Below are 18,215 nucleotides of genomic sequence, written 5' to 3' on the forward strand. Positions count from 1 at the left end.
TGAACTTCATTATATACAGTATAGGCTTATCACACCATTGTATTATTTTGAAGCAAATCTATCCAAATGTGGGGCAGTGCATATTTCTCTTCAATGGCACATGCAGCTTGGACTAAATGCCATTTAGTAAATGGTCTAAAGACATGGGCGTGACAAGTTGTTCTTAGTGTTCTGAGTGTGCACATACTTAGCCTTTGAGTTCTAAATGGGAGGGTGTCACTGCACTTTATGGCACTAAAGGCGTGCAGGAAGTGGCCTTGTGTTCACTGCAAACCACTGATGTTAAGAAAAGAGAGCGGTCTTCTTCTGCAGGTCTCAATGGGTAAGCACCATATTCATGTCAAATAAACAGAATTTAGCAGCTGATTATGTTAATAGTCTGTTTTATGGAAATATCTATGGAACAGTGTTTTTCCTTTAAAATCTATAAACTGTTATTGCTTAAGTATTTCCTTGGAAACTCAGAGGCCATGCTAATACCATAAGCTAACCTCCTGTGCTACCAGCTACAGTGGGGGAAAAAGTATTTAGTCAGCCACCAATTGTGCAAGTTCTCCCACTTAAAAAGATGAGAGAGGCCTGTAATTTTCATCATAGGTACACGTCAACTATGACAGACAAATTGAGGAAAAAAATCCAGAAAATCACATTGTAGGATTTTTAATGAATTTATTTTCAAATTATGGTGGAAAATAAGTATTTGGTCACCTACAAACAAGCAAGATTTCTGGCTCTCACAGACCTGTAACTTCTTCTTTAAGAGGCTCCTCTGTCCTCCACTCGTTACCTGTATTAATGGCACCTGTTTGAACTTGTTATCAGTATAAAAGACACCTGTCCACAACCTCAAACAGTCAAACTCCAAACTCCACTATGGCCAAGACCAAAGAGCTGTCAAAGGACACCAGAAACAAAATTGTAGACCTGCACCAGGCTGGGAAGACTGAATCTGCAATAGGTAAGCAGCTTGGTTTGAAGAAATCAACTGTGGGAGCAATTATTAGGAAATGGAAGACATACAAGACCACTGATAATCTCCCTCGATCTGGGGCTCCACGCAAGATCTCACCCTGTGGGGTCAAAATGATCACAAGAACGGTGAGCAAAAATCCCAGAACCACACGGGGGGACCTAGTGAATGATCTGCAGAGAACTGGGACCAAAGTAACAAAGCCTACTATCAGTAACACACTACGCCGCCAGGGACTCAAATCCTGCAGTGCCAGACGTGTCCCCCTGCTTAAGCCAGTACATGTCCAGGCCCGTCTGAAGTTTGCTAGAGTGCATTTGGATGATCCAGAAGAGGATTGGGAAAATGTCATATGGTCAGATGAAACCAAAATAGAACTTTTTGGTAAAAACTCAACTCGTCGTGTTTGGAGGACAAAGAATGCTGAGTTGCATCCAAAGAACACCATACCTACTGTGAAGCATGGGGGTGGAAACATCATGCTTTGGGGCTGTTTTTCTGAAAAGGGACCAGGACAACTGATCCGTGTAAAGGAAAGAATGAATGGGGCCATGTATCGTGAGATTTTGAGTGAAAACCTCCTTCCATCAGCAAGGGCATTGAAGATGAAACGTGGCTTGGTCTTTCAGCATGACAATGATCCCAAACACACCGCCCGGGCAACGAAGGAGTGGCTTCGTAAGAAGCATTTCAAGGTCCTGGAGTGGCCTAGCCAGTCTCCAGATCTCAACCCCATAGAAAATCTTTGGAGGGAGTTGAAAGTCCGTGTTGCCCAGCGACAGCCCCCAAAACATCACTGCTCTAGAGGAGATCTGCATGGAGGAATGGGCCAAAATACCAGCAACAGTGTGTGAAAACCTTGTGAAGACTTACAGAAAACGTTTGACCTGTGTCATTGCCAACAAAGGGTATATAACAAAGTATTGAGAAACTTTTGTTATTGACCAAATACTTATTTTCCACCATAATTTGCAAATAAATTCATGAAAAATCCTACAATGTGATTTTCTGGATTTTTTTTCTCATTTTGTCTGTCATAGTTGACGTGTACCTATGATGAAAATTACAGGCCTCTCTCATCTTTTTAAGTGGGAGAACTTGCACAATTGGTGGCTGACTAAATACTTTTTTCCCCCACTGTATGTCTTTTATTAGGCTATTGGTCTTGGGTCTACACAGGATGTTGATCAAACGACACTAGAAAGTAAGAAAGTAGTTAGTGTTCTTACTGTGTAATATGTATATATTTTATGGTTGATATACTGTATTACTCTCCAATGCACGTGATATGGATGCACACTGTAGAATACAGGACAAATGGTGTTCTGCCTATAGGTCATAGTGGCACTCAGGATATTTTGTTTGTGTCTGCGACGGTGTGACCCATTTCATTGTTCCATGGTGCTGGAGGTGGAAAATCCCTCCAACACTCAGCACTGTGGCCCTGTTGGGTGAGGGGCTAAATGCATGAGGGTGTTGTCCAATCAGCCACTCCGCCTCCGAGAGTGGGAAGTAGCTGCTCAGGTACGTCGGCCAATGTGGAGCGTGGGCCCTGAGACGAGGCCCTCTGGAAATTAGTTGATGCGTCTCAGCAGGCAGGCAGTTCCTCAGACCACAGACAGACTGCCACTCCAGGCTCTATCAGGAGCATCTATATATCTGTACGGCAGCACACTCTGGCGGTCTGTCCGTCTGTCCCTGTCTTCCGTCTGTCTCCTCGACCTGTCAGAGATAACATGGTAGCGAGGAGTGCCCTGCACCGCCAATGGATGTGTCAGTAAGAATAAATAAGTTGTTTCTCCTTGCAAGCGAGCCCAGCGTGAGAATGCGTTGGGAATGGGATAGCATGTAAGTGGTGTTAGTCTTTCTGACTTTCCTACCTACTTTCTTACAGACTTTACAACCTACTTTCCTACCTACTTTCCTACCTACTCAGTTTTTGAGTATTTGGTGATACAGTGAAAGAGAAAGACTTGAAGTCAGGTGTCGTTGAGGTCAGGTTGATCTCCAGCTCCTGGCATTGATGACAAGTACCCCTACTGGTGTGGAAGAGGATGGCTATGATTGTTTCAGCTATCAACCTCTCCCAACAATGACTTTATGATGGGCAACAAACACACTGATATGTCATCAATTTAACTGCTGGACAGCTTATTTTATTGGGAGTTTATTGGGAGTTATAAAGCGTTATTTTGTGTGTTCAACTGTTCACATCCAACAAATGGTGTGCTAGTCATATTGAGTCCTGTTTACACGAAACAAGATCACATTCTCACAGGCACTCCCAGTGCTTAATTTGTAAATCGGAAGGTGCCGGAACAAAAACTGAGCGTGGGGGGGTGACCTAGGGAGCTCTGAGGTACCGGAACGCATGAGAAAAAAAAATCACCTTTATAATAAAGCATTGCATGAATATCATCACATTTGCGAAGTGGCACTTACAGAAGTTGCACACATTGTCAAAAAAATGTGTGGCCCAGGGTCCGGGAAATGTTTGCCCTTTTATAAACGTATTTCATGCAATTCTACGTCCTTTTACATGACTGGAGACTTTGGCGTAATCTTTTTTTTAAATGTCGCGTTCAAAACAACTGGGAACTCGGAGCTGGGAAATCTCCGACTTCCGGCTTCAGTGTGTTCAAGACAACTGGGAAATCGGGAGAAAATTAGTTTTGAACGGTCATCCAACTCAGAATTCAAAGTGGGGAACTCTGGACTCTTTCTAGAGCCCCGACTTTCCAACCTGAAGATCATTGATGTCATGATTCAACCTCGGTTTTTTTCGAGTTCCCAGTTATCTTGAAAGCACCATAATACCGCACAAATGATCGAAATGACAGGCTACTTTGACACTGACAAACTGAGAATTTGAGATTGATGATCAATAGCCTAGGCCTAGGTGTGTGGAGACACATATTGTATGCTACAATATAATGAGGAAATTATAGTCCTAAAAATACTTTCTAGTTTCACTGACTCTCCCAATGATGTGCAGCTCACTAGCTGGTGATGGCCTATGCGCTCGTGCCAAAAGCCTCCCTCTCTTGTTTTACTTTGTAAAACAATATTTGGAAGTTTATCAAATATTTTGTTAGCCTACAGCTGACATATTAGAGTCTTCTCTTTTCAGCAGGAGCATTCCCGACTGTAGATTATGCGTTGTTATTGATCTACACTCCACTAGGCAATTTTTTAAATAAGCTATTAATCCTTTGTGGTACAATGTTTGTCTTTCTCATGGTGTAGTAGGCTATTCTGATTTTTTTCATTTATTTCTGAACAGACAGCAGTAACTCTATAACTTTGGCAACTTTTGCAATTTGGGGGGGGGGGGATTACTGAAGAGGCAACTCGAATGAACTTTGATCGCGTTTATTATAAGTTTTACATTGCAAAAAGTGACAATTAGTTTTCATACAACGAGAGGTTCCGGAACGAAACGGAGAGGTGTAAATAAAGCACTGGGCACTCCTATATAGGAACGTGTACTTTCACTTTATCACTTTCTTACTCTCTGATTGTGATTCGCATGTTCAGGAAAGTAAAAGAGACACATACCCTAAACTAAAGCTCTTAGTCCTGAATCTCCAATGAGAGGAGCTGGTTCTTGTTTTGTCCTGTTGCTGTATTTTTTTTAAATATTTTTTACAGTATTTGTTATTCTGGGCACACACTGCCTCCCTCTTTTTCCTTGTTTTATGAAAATGCGTGGGGTCTGTAATCAGAGTGAGAGCCCATGCTCATATTAAGAGACAGGAAGTGATGCGGGAGCAAGCCAAGCTCCCCACAAAAGTTGTTGCTGCTACGGCGTGGACTGCCATGATTGAAGGCTGAAAGAAATGCAAGTACTATGTGTTGTCGGAAATTTGGTTGACCAGGGAAACAGAAACCCATTCACCTGTGAATTCTTCTATTTTTTAAACAGAAACTCATCACGTTCCCCTGTATGGCCTGTGGAGTAGGCCTACACCTTAAAGGAAAATAACACTCAAAAACTATATTTTGGTATTTGTTTCATTAGTCCACTGTTAATACAGTCCCACAATGTAACATTCTGTGACACTTTCTGTATTTTGAAAGTTCTATATCTTGAAAACTTGATTGCTGACATGCAACATTTTGGGACTGTATCAACAGTACACTAATGAAACAAATACCAAAATATCGTTTTTGAGTGGAATTTTCATCTGTGAGTGTTGTACACCTGTGAGACTATGCTCTTCAACATTCTTCATATGACAGTGGTGGATCCACCTGCATTTCGTTATTGTTCACCAACAGCTGGGAAGACATCTGCAAAACCAGAGATATACTCATAAAGTTGAATTTGGCAACACTGTGGCTGGAAAATGTACGTCAAAGGATATGATACAGATCTTTTGCTCGCTGTACCTGTTATGAGTTGTCATTCAGAGAATGTGTCTCATTGTACTTTTGTGAAATAGTGTTGAGTAGTGTGCCTGTGGATTGTTCGTGGCAGCAGTAGGAAGTAGGTTTGAATAATAACCTGGTATGTTATACTTGCCACTCCTGTTAACATTTCAATTCCTGGCTAAAAGGAATTCTCCATTCCTGATTAGCATCTCTGTCTCACTACTATGCAGTGAGGTTAAAGCATTTCGAACCGTAATTTCAACGTGGAAATGTAGGTAATATTTGGTTGAGATGTTGATCAATGAGATTTCAACCTTTATTTACCCACTCAAAAAGACAGCCAGAAGATTGTTGAATTCTCAATGTGTTATCACTATGCTTTCAACCATCAGAAAAGCACAACCAAATTCCAATGGAAAAACAATGTCAGATATTTGTATTTAAACAACAATTTAATGTGTTACTAAAGTGGTTCTTCTAATAGTACAACCAATTGACCTGGATTGCAGTTGAGATTACATTAAAATTACATAGTGCAAGTGATCAATGCTGTTCGAGATTCTGTGCAGATTATTATAGCAGTTGTGAAGATCTCCACAGAGGGCAGACCGGTGACCTTTGCATGCTATCTTGAACATGCATGCTTTCTATGACTACATAAGAAGACATTTATAGTTACAGTAACCTCTGTCAGGGCGTGCTGTAGGTGCAATAGTGGAATCAAACGCAGGACTCAGAACGATATTCCAAAGGCTTGTATTACTGCCCAAACTAAGGCAAAAGGACAACTTTGCCCGAAGGCAAAAATACGCACGAAGGCGAAAAGTAACAGCGCACAAACAGGTGTGACAAATAGTAACTGCGCACAAACAGGTGCGAAAATACTCCAGCGTAGTGGAGAGAAGCTCAACCGAGCAATAACACACAACTGACGGAAAATAATTACACACAACACTAGACAAACACAACAGAAACTTATAGGACACTAATTACGCCAAAACAGAAACAGGTGTGGAAACAAACAGACAAAAGCAAACGAACATGAAACATAGAGCGGGTGGCAGCTAGAATTCCGGAGACGACGAACGCCGAAACCTGCCCGAACAAGGGAGAGAGGCAGCCTCGGCCGAAACCGTGACAGTACCCCCCTTGACGCGCGGCTCCAGACGTGCGCCGACTCCGGCCTCGGGGACGACCAGGAGGACGCGAGCAGGGCACGTCGGATGCCCCCGATGGAATTCCGTCAGGAGCGACGGGTCCAAAACGTCTCTCCTCGGCACCCAGCACCGCTCCTCCGGACCGTACCCTCCCACTCCACTCAGATACTGGAGACCCCCCCATCCGACGTCTCGAATCCAAGATGGATCTCACCGAGTACGCCGGTGCCCCTCGATGTCCAACGGGGCGGAGGAGTCTCAGATCTCATCTTCTTGGAGTGGGCCCGCACCACCGGCCTGAGAAGGGGACACATGGAACGAGGGGTTAATACACTTATACTCCACAGGTAGCTGTAATCTATAACATACCTCGTTCAACCTTCTCAGGACTTTAAATGGCCCTACAAACCGCCGACCCAGTTTCCGACAGGGCAGGCGGAGGGGCAGGATTTCTGGTAGAGAGCCAGACTCGATCACCAGGTGCGTACACCGGTGCCTCACTGCGGTGGAGATCAGCGCTGCCTTCTGACGTCGGAGGGCCCGCTGCAGGTGGACGTGTGCAGCGTTCCAAGTCTCCTCCGAGCGCGCGCCCACTCATCCACCGCAGGAGCCTCGATCTGGCTCTGCTGCCAGGGTGCCAGAACCGGCTGGTAACCTAACACACATTGAAATGGAGTTAGGTTAGTGGAGGAATGGCGTAGGGAATTCTGGGCCATCTCGGCCCAGGGAACGTACCTATGACCACTCCTCCGGCCGGTCCCGGCAGTATGTTCTGAGAAACCTACCCACATCCTGGTTTACGCGTTCCACCTGCCCATTACTCTCCGGGTGGTAACCCGAGGTGAGGCTTACCGAGACCCCCAACCGCTCCATAAACGCTCTCCAGACTCTGGAGGTGAATTGGGGACCCCGATCAGCCACAATGTCCTCGGGTACCCCGTAGTGCCGGAACACATGGGTAAACAGTGCCTCGGCAGTTTGTAGGGCAGTAGGAAGACCCGGCATGGGGAGCAAACGACAGGCCTTAGAGAACCGGTCCACAACGACCAGGATGGTAGTATTCCCTTGGGATAAGGTCTGTTATAAAGTCCACTGAGAGGTGGGACCATGGTCGTTGTGGAACGGGCAGGGGTAGCAACTTACCCCAAGGTAGATGTCTAGGCGCCTTACACTGGGCGCACACCGAGCAGGAGGAAACATAAACCCTCACATCCCTTGCCAACGTGGGCCACCAGTACTTGGCACTAAGACAGTGCACTGTCCGGCCGATACCCGGATGTCCAGAGGAGGGTGACGTGTGAGCCCAATAGATCAATCGATCCCGAACCTCGAGCGGAACGTACTTCCGACCCTCCGGGCACTGTGGTGGACTAGGGTCGGTGCGTAACGCCCGCTCGAGTTCAGAATCGACCTCCCACACTACCGGTGCCACCAGACACGACTCAGGCAGTATGGGAGTGGGCTCCACGGACCTCTCCTCCGTGTCATACCGCCGAGACAGCGCATCTGCCTTGCCATTCTGTGACCCAGGGATGTACGTGATCTTAAAAGTAAACCTGGTCAAGAACATACTCCATCTTGCCTGGCGAGGGTTCAGCCTCCTCGCCGCCCGGATGTACTCCAGGTTACGGTGGTCCGTCAAAATGAGGAAAGGGTGTTGAGCCCCCTCAAGCCAGTGCCTCCACACCTTTAGAGCCTGTACCACGGCTAACAGCTCCCTGTCCCCTACGTCATAGTTCCGCTCCAGCCGGACTGAGCTTCTTGGAATAAAAAGCACAGGGGCGGAGTTTAGGTGGCGCGCCAGACCGTTGTGACAGCACGGCTCCTAAACCGGCCTCCGACGCGTCCACCTCTACCTGGAACGGCAAAGAGGGATCCGGATGCGCCAGCACCGGGGCCGAGGTAAACAGGTCCTTCAGCCTCCCAAACGCCCTGTCCGCCTCGGCCGACCACTGCAGACGACCGGACCCCCTTCAACAGAGACGTGATGGGAGCTGCCACCTGTCCAAAAACCCCGGATAAACCTCCTGTAGTAATTTGCAAACCCCAAAAACTGCTGCACCTCCTTCACAGTAGTTGGTGTTTGCCAATTACGCACGGCCGACACCCGGTCTACCTCCATCTTCACCCCTGACGCAGACAACTGATAACCCAAAAAAGGAGACCGACTCCTGGAAAAACAGACACTTCTCTGCCTTCACATACAGGTCGTGCTCCACCAGCCTCCGCAACACTCTACGCACCAGGGCCACATGCTCGACACGGGTAGGCGAGTACACGAGAATGTCATCAATGTACACCACCACTCCCTGCCCCTGCATGTCCCTGAAGATCTCATCCACGAATGATTGGAAAACTGACGGAGCGTTCATCAACCCGTATGGCATGACCAGATACTCGTAATGGCCCGAGGTGGTACTAAAGGCTGTTTTCCATTCATCACCCTCCCTGATGCGCACCAAGTTGCACGCCGCTCCTGAGATCTAATTTCGTGAAGAAACGCGCCCCATGCAACGACTCAGTCATGGTCGCAATCAGCGGGAGTGGATAACTATACTTCACCGTAATCTGATTGAGACCACGGTAATCGATGCACGGGCGCAAACCACCATCCTTTTTTCTTCACAAAAAAGAAACTCGAGGACGCAGGGGAAGTGGAAGGCCGTATGTATCCTTGTCTCAGAGATTCGTCTATGTAAATCTCCATAGCTTTCTTCTCCTCCTGAGACAGAGGATACACATGGCTCCGTGGGAGCGCAGCTCCTGCCTGGAGGTCTATCGCACAATCCCCCTGCCTATGGGGTGGCAACCGCGTCGCCCTCGCCTTACTAAACGCAATAGCCAAATCCCCATACTCAGGTGGAACGTGCAATGCGGGCACCTGGTTTGGACTCTCCACCGAGGTAGCCCCTACGGAAACGCCCCAAACATCTACCCACACACTGAGCAGACCACTCCATCAGAGCCCTCTCCTGCCACGAAATAGCTGGGTTATGGGTACTCAACCAGGGCATGCCCAGCACCACCGGATACGCAGGAGAGTCAATCAGGAACAGCTGAATCATCTCCCTGATGATCCCCCTGCGCACACATCCTAAGTGGCGCCGTGACTTCCCTGATCAAGCCCGTACCCAACGGACGACTATCTAGGGCATGAACGGGGAAAGGAACATCAACAGGAATAAGGGGAATCCCTAACGCTAAACAAAACTTTTTATCAATAAAATTCCCAGCCGCGCCTGAATCTACCAGCGCCTTATGCTGGGAATGAGGTGCTACCTGTGGAAAACTGACAGGTATACAAAAATGGGCAACAGTGAGCTCTGGGTGAGTGGGGCGCCTACTCACCTGGAGGGAATCCCCAGTGCGGGACCTGTCGTATCTCCCCAGGAGGCCATCCCCAGCACCCCTAGCCGCGGTGTGTCCTCCCCGACCACAGTTGGTGCAGTGGATGGACCCCCTAGCCTGCCGACTCCTCCTCTCTCTAGCGCCAGCGCCCCGAGCTCCATAGGACACGGCTCGGAGGCGCTGGAGGGTGAATGGACGGACCCTCCGCAGGACGTCCCGCGGGTAGCCAGCAGGTTATCCAGCCTGATGGACATGTCGACCAGCTAGTGAAAGAGAGGCTGGTGTCCCTACAAGCTAGCTCCCGACGGACGTCCTCTCGTAGGCTACATCTGTATAGATCGATGAGGGCCCGATCATTCCACCCTGCATCTGCCGCAGAGTACAGGAACTCGAGAGCGAATTCCTGGGCCTCCTCCTCCCCTGCCGGAGGAAGACCAGACGCTCCCCGCCGCTTTCCCCTCCGGGGATGGTCAAGCACCGCCCTGAAGCGGCGGGAGAACTCGTCGTAGGTAATCGTCGTGGCGTCGATCTTCCTCCACTCCGCGTTGGCCCACTCCAACGCTTTTCCGGCCAGGCAGGAGATCAGGGCGGACACGCTCTCATGCCCCGAAGGTGCCGGGTGCACTGTGGCCAGGTATAGCTCCACCTGGAGTAGGAATCCCTGACACCCAGCCGCGGTTCCGTCGTAGGCCCTCGGGAGAGATAGTCGGACTCCTCGAGGTTCCGGCGCTGGAATGGGCGGGCTGGCCGATGGTGCTGGCAGGGAGGGAGGCGGTGAGGCGTACCCCAGCCTCGGATGGTGGAAATCACCTCCTGCAGGGCGGTCCCCATCTGCTGGATCTGATCTCGTTGGTCCCGAACCTGGGCCTCCAGTCTCGTCTGGGCTGCTTCGGCCCCTGCTGATTCCATTGGTGGTGTGTAATTCTGTCAGGGCGTGCTGTAGGTGCAATAGTGGAATCAAACGCAGGACTCAGAACGATATTCCAAAGGCTTGTATTACTGCCCAAACTAAGGCAAAGGACAACTTTGCCCGAAGGCAAAAATACGCACGAAGGCGAAAAGTAACAGCGCACAAACAGGTGCGACAAATAGTAACTGCGCACAAACAGGTGCGAAAATACTCCAGCGTAGTGGAGAGAAGCTCAACCGAGCAATACACACAACTGACGGAAAATAATTACACACAACACTAGACAAACACAACGAGAAACTTATAGGACACTAATTACGCCAAAACAGAAACAGGTGTGGAAACAAACAGACAAAAGCAAACGAACATGAAACATAGAGCGGTGGCAGCTAGAATTCCGGAGACGACGAACGCCGAAACCTGCCCGAACAAGGGAGAGAGGCAGCCTCGGCCGAAACCGTGACAACCTCAAAATGTGGCCATGGATGTGTTACTCATTTTAAGGTTGAATAAATACTGTTACATTAGTTTGCAAGATAACCTTAACTTTAGGCTATTTACTGTATTATTGGTTGACAACTCAACCAAATATCAACATTTAAAGGTCCAATGCAGCTGTTTTTATCTCAATATAAAATAATTTCTGGGTAACAATTAAGTACCTTACTGTGATTGTTTTAAATTAAAATGGTAAAAAAAAGAAACAAAAATAGCTTCTTAGCAAAGAGCAATTTCTTAAGCAAGAATTTTGCTAGGATTGTTTGGGAGTGGTCTGAGTGGGGAGGGGAATACTATCTGAGAGGTTTGGAACTCTCTTTCTTATTGGTCTATTATCTAATTTAAAGGCTGGTGATGTCACCAGGCAGGCCAAAACGCCATCCTACCAAAACAGGCTGAAATTTCAGGCACTTTTAAAACAGTTCTTACACTAGAATTTTCACAATTTCACAGTATTATTCCAACCTCATAGTGTGAAAATATATATAAAACACAGGAAAATCACGTTTTTGATGGCACTGTGCCTTTAAAGACTAGGACTAAATCAAATCAAACTTAATTTAAAGTGCATTTAAACTTAGATTTGATTTAGTCCTATTATTTAGATTTTTGGTTGAGATGGAGACATGAATCCAACATATCAATTATTAATTTGAAGACAAACTGGAATTCAAACCAGATAGTGTCACAGATGGAAATATGCAAGCAGAAGATATATCTCCTTCAAATGTTGATGTTAGGTTGCATTGACAACCAAACATAATTCAATATCCAGTTTGTCTACAAATTAATAATTGATATGTTGGATTCACGTCTCCATGTCAACCAAAAGTCAAAGTTAAAGAATATGACTAAATCAAATCAAACTTTAAATGCACTTATTTTGATTGAGATGGTGACGTGAATTTAATTATTAACTTTAAGATGACATTTGAAATCAACCAAAGCTTGAAACCCTAGGCCTATACAGTTGAAGTCGAAGTTTACATACACCTTAGCCAAATACATGTAAACTCAGTTTTTCACAATTCCCGACATTTAATCCTAGTAAAAATGTCCTGCTTTAGGTCAGTTAGGATCACCACTTTATTTTAAGAACATGAAATGTCAGAATAATAGTAGAGAGAATTATTTATTTAAGCTTTTATTTCTTTCATCACATTCCCAGTGGGTAAGAAGTTTACAAACACTCAATTAGTATTTGGGAGCATTGCCTTTAAATTGTTTAACTTGGGTCAAAGATTTTGGGTAGCCTTCCACAAGCTTCCCACAATAAGTTGGGTGACTTTTGGCTTTTGGTTTGTAGGCCTCCTTGCTCGCCCACACATTTTCTATAGGATTGAGGTCAGGGCTTTGTGATGGCTACTCCAATACCTTGACTTTGTTGTCCTTAAGCTATTTTGCCACAACTTTGGAAGTACGCTTGGGGTCATTGTCCATTTGGAAGACCCATTTGCGACCAAGCTTTAACTTCCTGACTGATGTCTTGAGATGTTGCTTCAATATATCCACATAATTTTCCCTCCTCATGATGCCATCTATTTTGGGAAGTGCACCAGTCCCTCCTGCAGCAAAGCACCCCCACAGTATGATGCTGCCACCCCCGTGCTTCAAGGTTGGGATGGTGTTCTTCGGCTTGCAAGCGTTCCCCTTTTTCCTCCAAACATAACGATGGTCATTATGACCAAACAGTTCTATTTTTGTTTCATCAGACCAGAGGACATTTCTCCAAAAAGTACGATCTTTGTCCCCATGTGCAGTTGCAAACCGTAGTCTGGCTTTTTTATGGCGGTTTTGGAGCAGTGGCTTCTTCCTTGCTGAGCGGCCTTTCAGGTTATGTCGATATAGGACTCGATTTACTGTGGATATAGATACTTTTGTACCTAGTTCCTCCAGCATCTTCAAATCAAATCAAATAAAATTTTATTGGCCACATGCGCCGAATACAACAGGTGCAGACATTACAGTGAAATGCTTACTTACAGCCCTTAACCAACAGTGCATTTATTTTTTATAAAAAAGTAAAATAAAACAACAACAAAAAAGTGTTGACAAAAAAAGAGCAGAAGTAAAATAAAATAACAGTAGGGAGGCTATATATACAGGGGGGTACCGGTGCAGAGTCAATGTGTGGGGGCACCGGCTAGTTGAGGCAGTTGAAGTAATATGTACATGTGGGTAGAGTTAAAGTGACTATGCATAAATAATTAACAGAGTAGCAGCAGCGTAAAAAGATGGGGTGGGGGGGCAGTGCAAATAGTCCGGGTAGCCATGATTAGCTGTTCAGGAGTCTTATGGCTTGGGGGTAGAAGCTGTTGATAAGTCTTTTGGACCTAGACTTGGCACTCCGGTATCGCTTACCGTGCGGTAGCAGAGAGAACAGTCTATGACTAGGGTGGCTGGAGTCTTTGACAATTTTGAGGGCCTTCCTCTGACACCGCCTGGTATAGAGGTCCTGGATGGCAGGAAGCTTGGCCCCAGTGATGTACTGGGCCGTACACACTACCCTCTGTAGTGCCTTGCGGTCGGAGGCCAAGCAGTTGCCATACCAGGCGGTGATGCAACCAGTCAGGATGCTCTCGATGGTGCAGCTGTAGAATTTTTTGAGGATCTGAGGACCCATGCCAAATCTTTTCAGTCTCCTGAGGGGGAATAGGCTTTGTCGTGCCCTCTTCACGACTGTCTTGGTGTGTTTGGACCATGATAGTTCGTTGGTGATGGACACCAAGGAACTTGAAGCTCTCAACCTGTTCCACTACAGCCCCGTCGATGAGAATGGGGGCGTGCTCAGTCCTCTTTTTTTTCCTGTAGTCCACAATCATCTCCTTTGTCTTGGTCACGTTGAGGGAGAGGTTGTTATCCTGGCACCTCACAAGGTCCTTTGCTGTCGTTCTGGGATTGATTTGCACTTTTCGCACCAAAGTACGTTCATCTCTAGGAGACAAAACGCGTCTCCTTCCTGAGCGGTATGATGGCTGCGTGGTCCCATGGTGTTTATACTTGCATACTATTGTTTGTACAGATGAACGTGGTACCTTCAGGCGTTTGGAAATTGCTCCCAAGGATGAACCAGACTTGTGGAGGTCTACAATTTCTTTTCTGAGGTCTTGGCTGATTTCTTTTGATTATCCCATGATGTCAAGCAAAGAGGCACTGAGTTTGAAGGTAGGCCTTGAAATACATCCACAGGTACACCTCCAATTAATAATAATAATAATAATAATATGCCATTTAGCAGACGCTTTTATCCAAAGCGACTTACAGTCATGCGTGCATACATTTTTTTTTGTGTATGGGTGGTCCCGGGGATCGAACCCACTACCTTGGCGTTACAAGCGCCGTGCTCTACCAGCTGAGCTACAGAGGACCAGAGGACCAATTGACTCAAATGATGTCAATTAGCCTATCAGAAGCTTCTAAAGCCATGACATCATTTTCTGGAATTTTCCAAGCTGTTTAAAGGCACAGTCAACTTAGTGTATGTAAACTTATGACCCACTGGAATTGTGATACAGTGAATTATAAGTGAAATAATCTGTCTGTAAACAATTGTTGGAAAAATTCCTTGTGTCATTGTAGTATCTGAACATTCCAGAACTTGGCTCTGCTTGCGGAAACATCTGGAAAACATTACTATAGGGGCCCCCTAAAACAGAGGAGAGTCTGTTATGTGAAGGCCAGGGATTGGTCTATAAAAAACCACCCATATTATGGTACATATTATAAATACCATGGTTGGAACAAAGGACGGGGAGAAATAACATATTAGAGATTGGGTCAGTTGTTCTCCAGATGTCTGCAGAAATCTGTAAATTGATACTGTTATCTTTGATGTAATAAACCATTATAATCAAGGACAGTGTCAGCGGACTTCTTGTCATCACAGCATATCAGCATCGTTGTCTCGACACTACATCATGCACAAAGTAGATGTCCTAACCGACTTGCCAAAACTATAGTTTGTTAACAAGAAATGTGTGGAGTGGTTGAAAAACGAGTTTTAATAACTCCAACCTAAGTGTATGTACTTCCGACTTCAACTGTATGTGTTGTCTATTTTTAATTGAATCCTGGGTTGAATTTAAACAATAGCTGTTAATGACTTTGTAAATGCTAAATAGGCCATGTATCATTGATGATATATGACTTATAAAGTATGGTTACATTTCGTTTGCTTTGTTAAACCTACTCTTTGGAATGACTTCGATAGCAACAGTAAATCTATTTAGATATTAAGAGATCTCTCAAAAATCATTCTCATGATAGCACATTGGTAGTAGTCAGTGACAAATAACAAAGCTAAGCAGGGCTGGGTTTGGTTAAAACCCTGGCTGTGAAACCAAATGGATAGCTGTAGATAGATCAACTCTCCAGTAGGAGGTGCTGTCCAGCTTACTGTTATTTTTTCTGATAGTGGATAGAACGTTGAACACGTTTCAAAGGTGGAAATTCAACATATTTTATAAAGGTTTGTCTTGTTGAAAATTGGTTACCATGATAACATAATTATGTGGTTGAAATGTTACCCTTGATGACTTTTTGCAACTCCAATGTATTTTCCTTGTAGATTCCCTTTAATAAGGTTTGTTTTGTTGATTATTACTGATATCAGAAAAATCAGAATGTTGTAAGAAACCATAGCTCTGATAATGCATTTCTCTTCCCTATTATAGATCAGATACTATTAACTGCAATGCGTTTGGCATTATGCAAACTATCCTTCACACAAAGGGACCATTCTGTTCATGCAGTCTTCCATTGTAAATAAGAGCCCACTGCCAGCTCTGTGATGTGTAATGTGGTATTAGATGTGTTATTTCTCTCTCTCCCTGTCCTCCTCAGAAACATGGCTTCAGCAGAGATCTCCTGGCCCATCCCGATGAGGGCCATCGGGGCCCAGAACCTGCTCACCATGCCAGGAGGAGTGTGCCACTCTGGGTACCTGCACAAGAAGGGAAGGAGCCAATTCAGCCTTATGAAGTGTGAGTAGCCTTACAGTACATAACATTACATTACATACAGTACATACCTTTCATGGCACATTAATGTGTACTGTACCAAAGGATTCTGACAAAGGTCTAAGATGAGTTGCACTGCATACATTCATCTCATCCCAATGTTTAGTTTATCAGCCCTTGAGCGGGGTTGGAGATTCATAAAATTAGGAAGAATATATGAAGAGTTTATTTCCAAAACGCTATATCCACCTATTTTTCACATTTGTGTTTTTTCATCAGAAATGATTGCTTATGGGTACCTTCATGTGTGTGTAAAATATTACTGTTCTCAGATATTTTATTAATAGATTTTAGATATATATTAATTTTTTATCTGGAATGGAATGTTCGTATCCTGTATTTTTGACTGTGATATGTGGTTGTCTCACCTAGCTATCTTAAGATGAATGTACATAATTACTGTAAGTTGCTCTGGATAAGAGCGTCTGCTAAATGACTAAAATGTCAAATATAAATGTTTTACATACAGATCTCATATTACTGTATTTAATTTATTTAAAAAAAAATTAAATATTGATGTCACAAATGTATAATTTGTACATTTTTTATGATGTAGTTATTTGTTACATTTGACTGTATAAAACCTAGCAGTACTACTTATTTTTTCGGATATATAGCATTTTGCAAAAAAAACTAGATTATTTGTCTCTGAAATGAAATCATCAAGTGATAGATTTTAATCAAATACATGTCTCTCATTGAACAACCCCATGCCATGATTGGATAGTGAAGAAAAAAAACACACCAATCTCATTCCTGATTTCTTTAAACAATAAAAGCTCAATTTACCAACATGTCTGAAAATGGATATATAGCATTTTAGAATGAAACTCTTCATATTTGCTATTATACCTAGGTTACTGTATGTGTGAGTCCTTTCCTTATGTTATCTTTCTTTCTGCTATCTGACAGGGCCCCTTCGCTACATAATCATCCACAGGGGATGTGTGTATTACTTCAAGAGCAGTACCAGTCCCACACCGCAAGGAGCTTTCTCTCTCAATGGCTACAACAGGTAAGTGTCCACTATTGTCATGCAGCTGTCATTTGCACATGAATTTGAATAGACAAAACATGTTGGCATTCTCAGATAGGCCTACATATGATTATCAATGTTTGAAATACAGCTGGCATTGTCCGTTGCAATCAGTTGTTATGCTGAGAAATGAGAAAGTCTGCTGACAATGAATGCATTTCTTAAGTGTTGGTGTGCCACTTCCTGCTAAATGAGATCATCTCTATAAAGAGCTTGAGTTTTCGCTTACGAATACCTAACATGGGGGACTTGTCATATTAATTCCTACATAGGTGACAAGTCAGTAATAGAGACGGCACTGTTAAACCATCTCTTTTCCATATTTGTTTGACATTTGGAAAAGTGAAAGTGGATACTGAAGTATCCTAGCCTGTGGTGTTTCCATTGAGTTCCTCCTTCTACTGCTTCCCTAAAGGTGCATGCTGCAGTACCATGGGGGTAACGTTATAACTGTGTAATTACACATCTGGAGTCTCCTCTATCTGCTTTGGCCTGGCATAAATAGAGCTTTAATATAGCTGTTGTGAGGGATTAGCCTCCTATTTGATTGGTCTGTGACTCATTGAAAACCTTTCCCAGTCAAAGGAATAAAGCAACCTCACAGAGAGTTAACATACGCAGGGAACTTTATTGCCAAATAGGGGTATGGACATGGAAATGGTCTGAAAGGTACAGAGAAAGAGAAATAATGAAAAAACTATACATGTAATAACATGGATATAAACAGTGCAACAGTGCAAAGTAATGACCACAATAGCTCAAGTAGAGAGAATAATCAATTAAACAAAGGACTGTATAGAAAATGACATATATATATATATATATATATATGTAAACATAAACATGTTACCTGAACATGCAACATTGTAAAAAAGGCCGGCCCTCTTAACCTGACTGGCCTTCA

The 18,215-nt window shown here is 44.6% G+C and overlaps 1 protein-coding gene across 1 annotated transcript in view; it reads left to right on the forward strand.

Annotated features, from left to right (window-relative positions):
• The first annotated feature begins 282 nt into the window (after nucleotides 1-282).
• Nucleotides 283-18,215, forward strand: part of LOC121583244 (SH3 domain-binding protein 2) — a 32,915-nt gene continuing 14,982 nt past the window's right edge. Inside the window, exons 1-3 of the mRNA XM_041899432.2 lie at nucleotides 283-322; nucleotides 16,100-16,239; nucleotides 17,188-17,290. Of these exons, the coding sequence (XP_041755366.2) occupies nucleotides 16,104-16,239; nucleotides 17,188-17,290 (239 nt within the window). The 5' untranslated portion in view covers nucleotides 283-322; nucleotides 16,100-16,103. The remainder of the gene's footprint in view (nucleotides 323-16,099; nucleotides 16,240-17,187; nucleotides 17,291-18,215) is intronic.

This window comes from Coregonus clupeaformis, unplaced genomic scaffold (assembly GCF_020615455.1).
Source record: "Coregonus clupeaformis isolate EN_2021a unplaced genomic scaffold, ASM2061545v1 scaf0506, whole genome shotgun sequence".
In the NCBI taxonomy this organism is placed as follows: domain Eukaryota; kingdom Metazoa; phylum Chordata; class Actinopteri; order Salmoniformes; family Salmonidae; genus Coregonus; species Coregonus clupeaformis.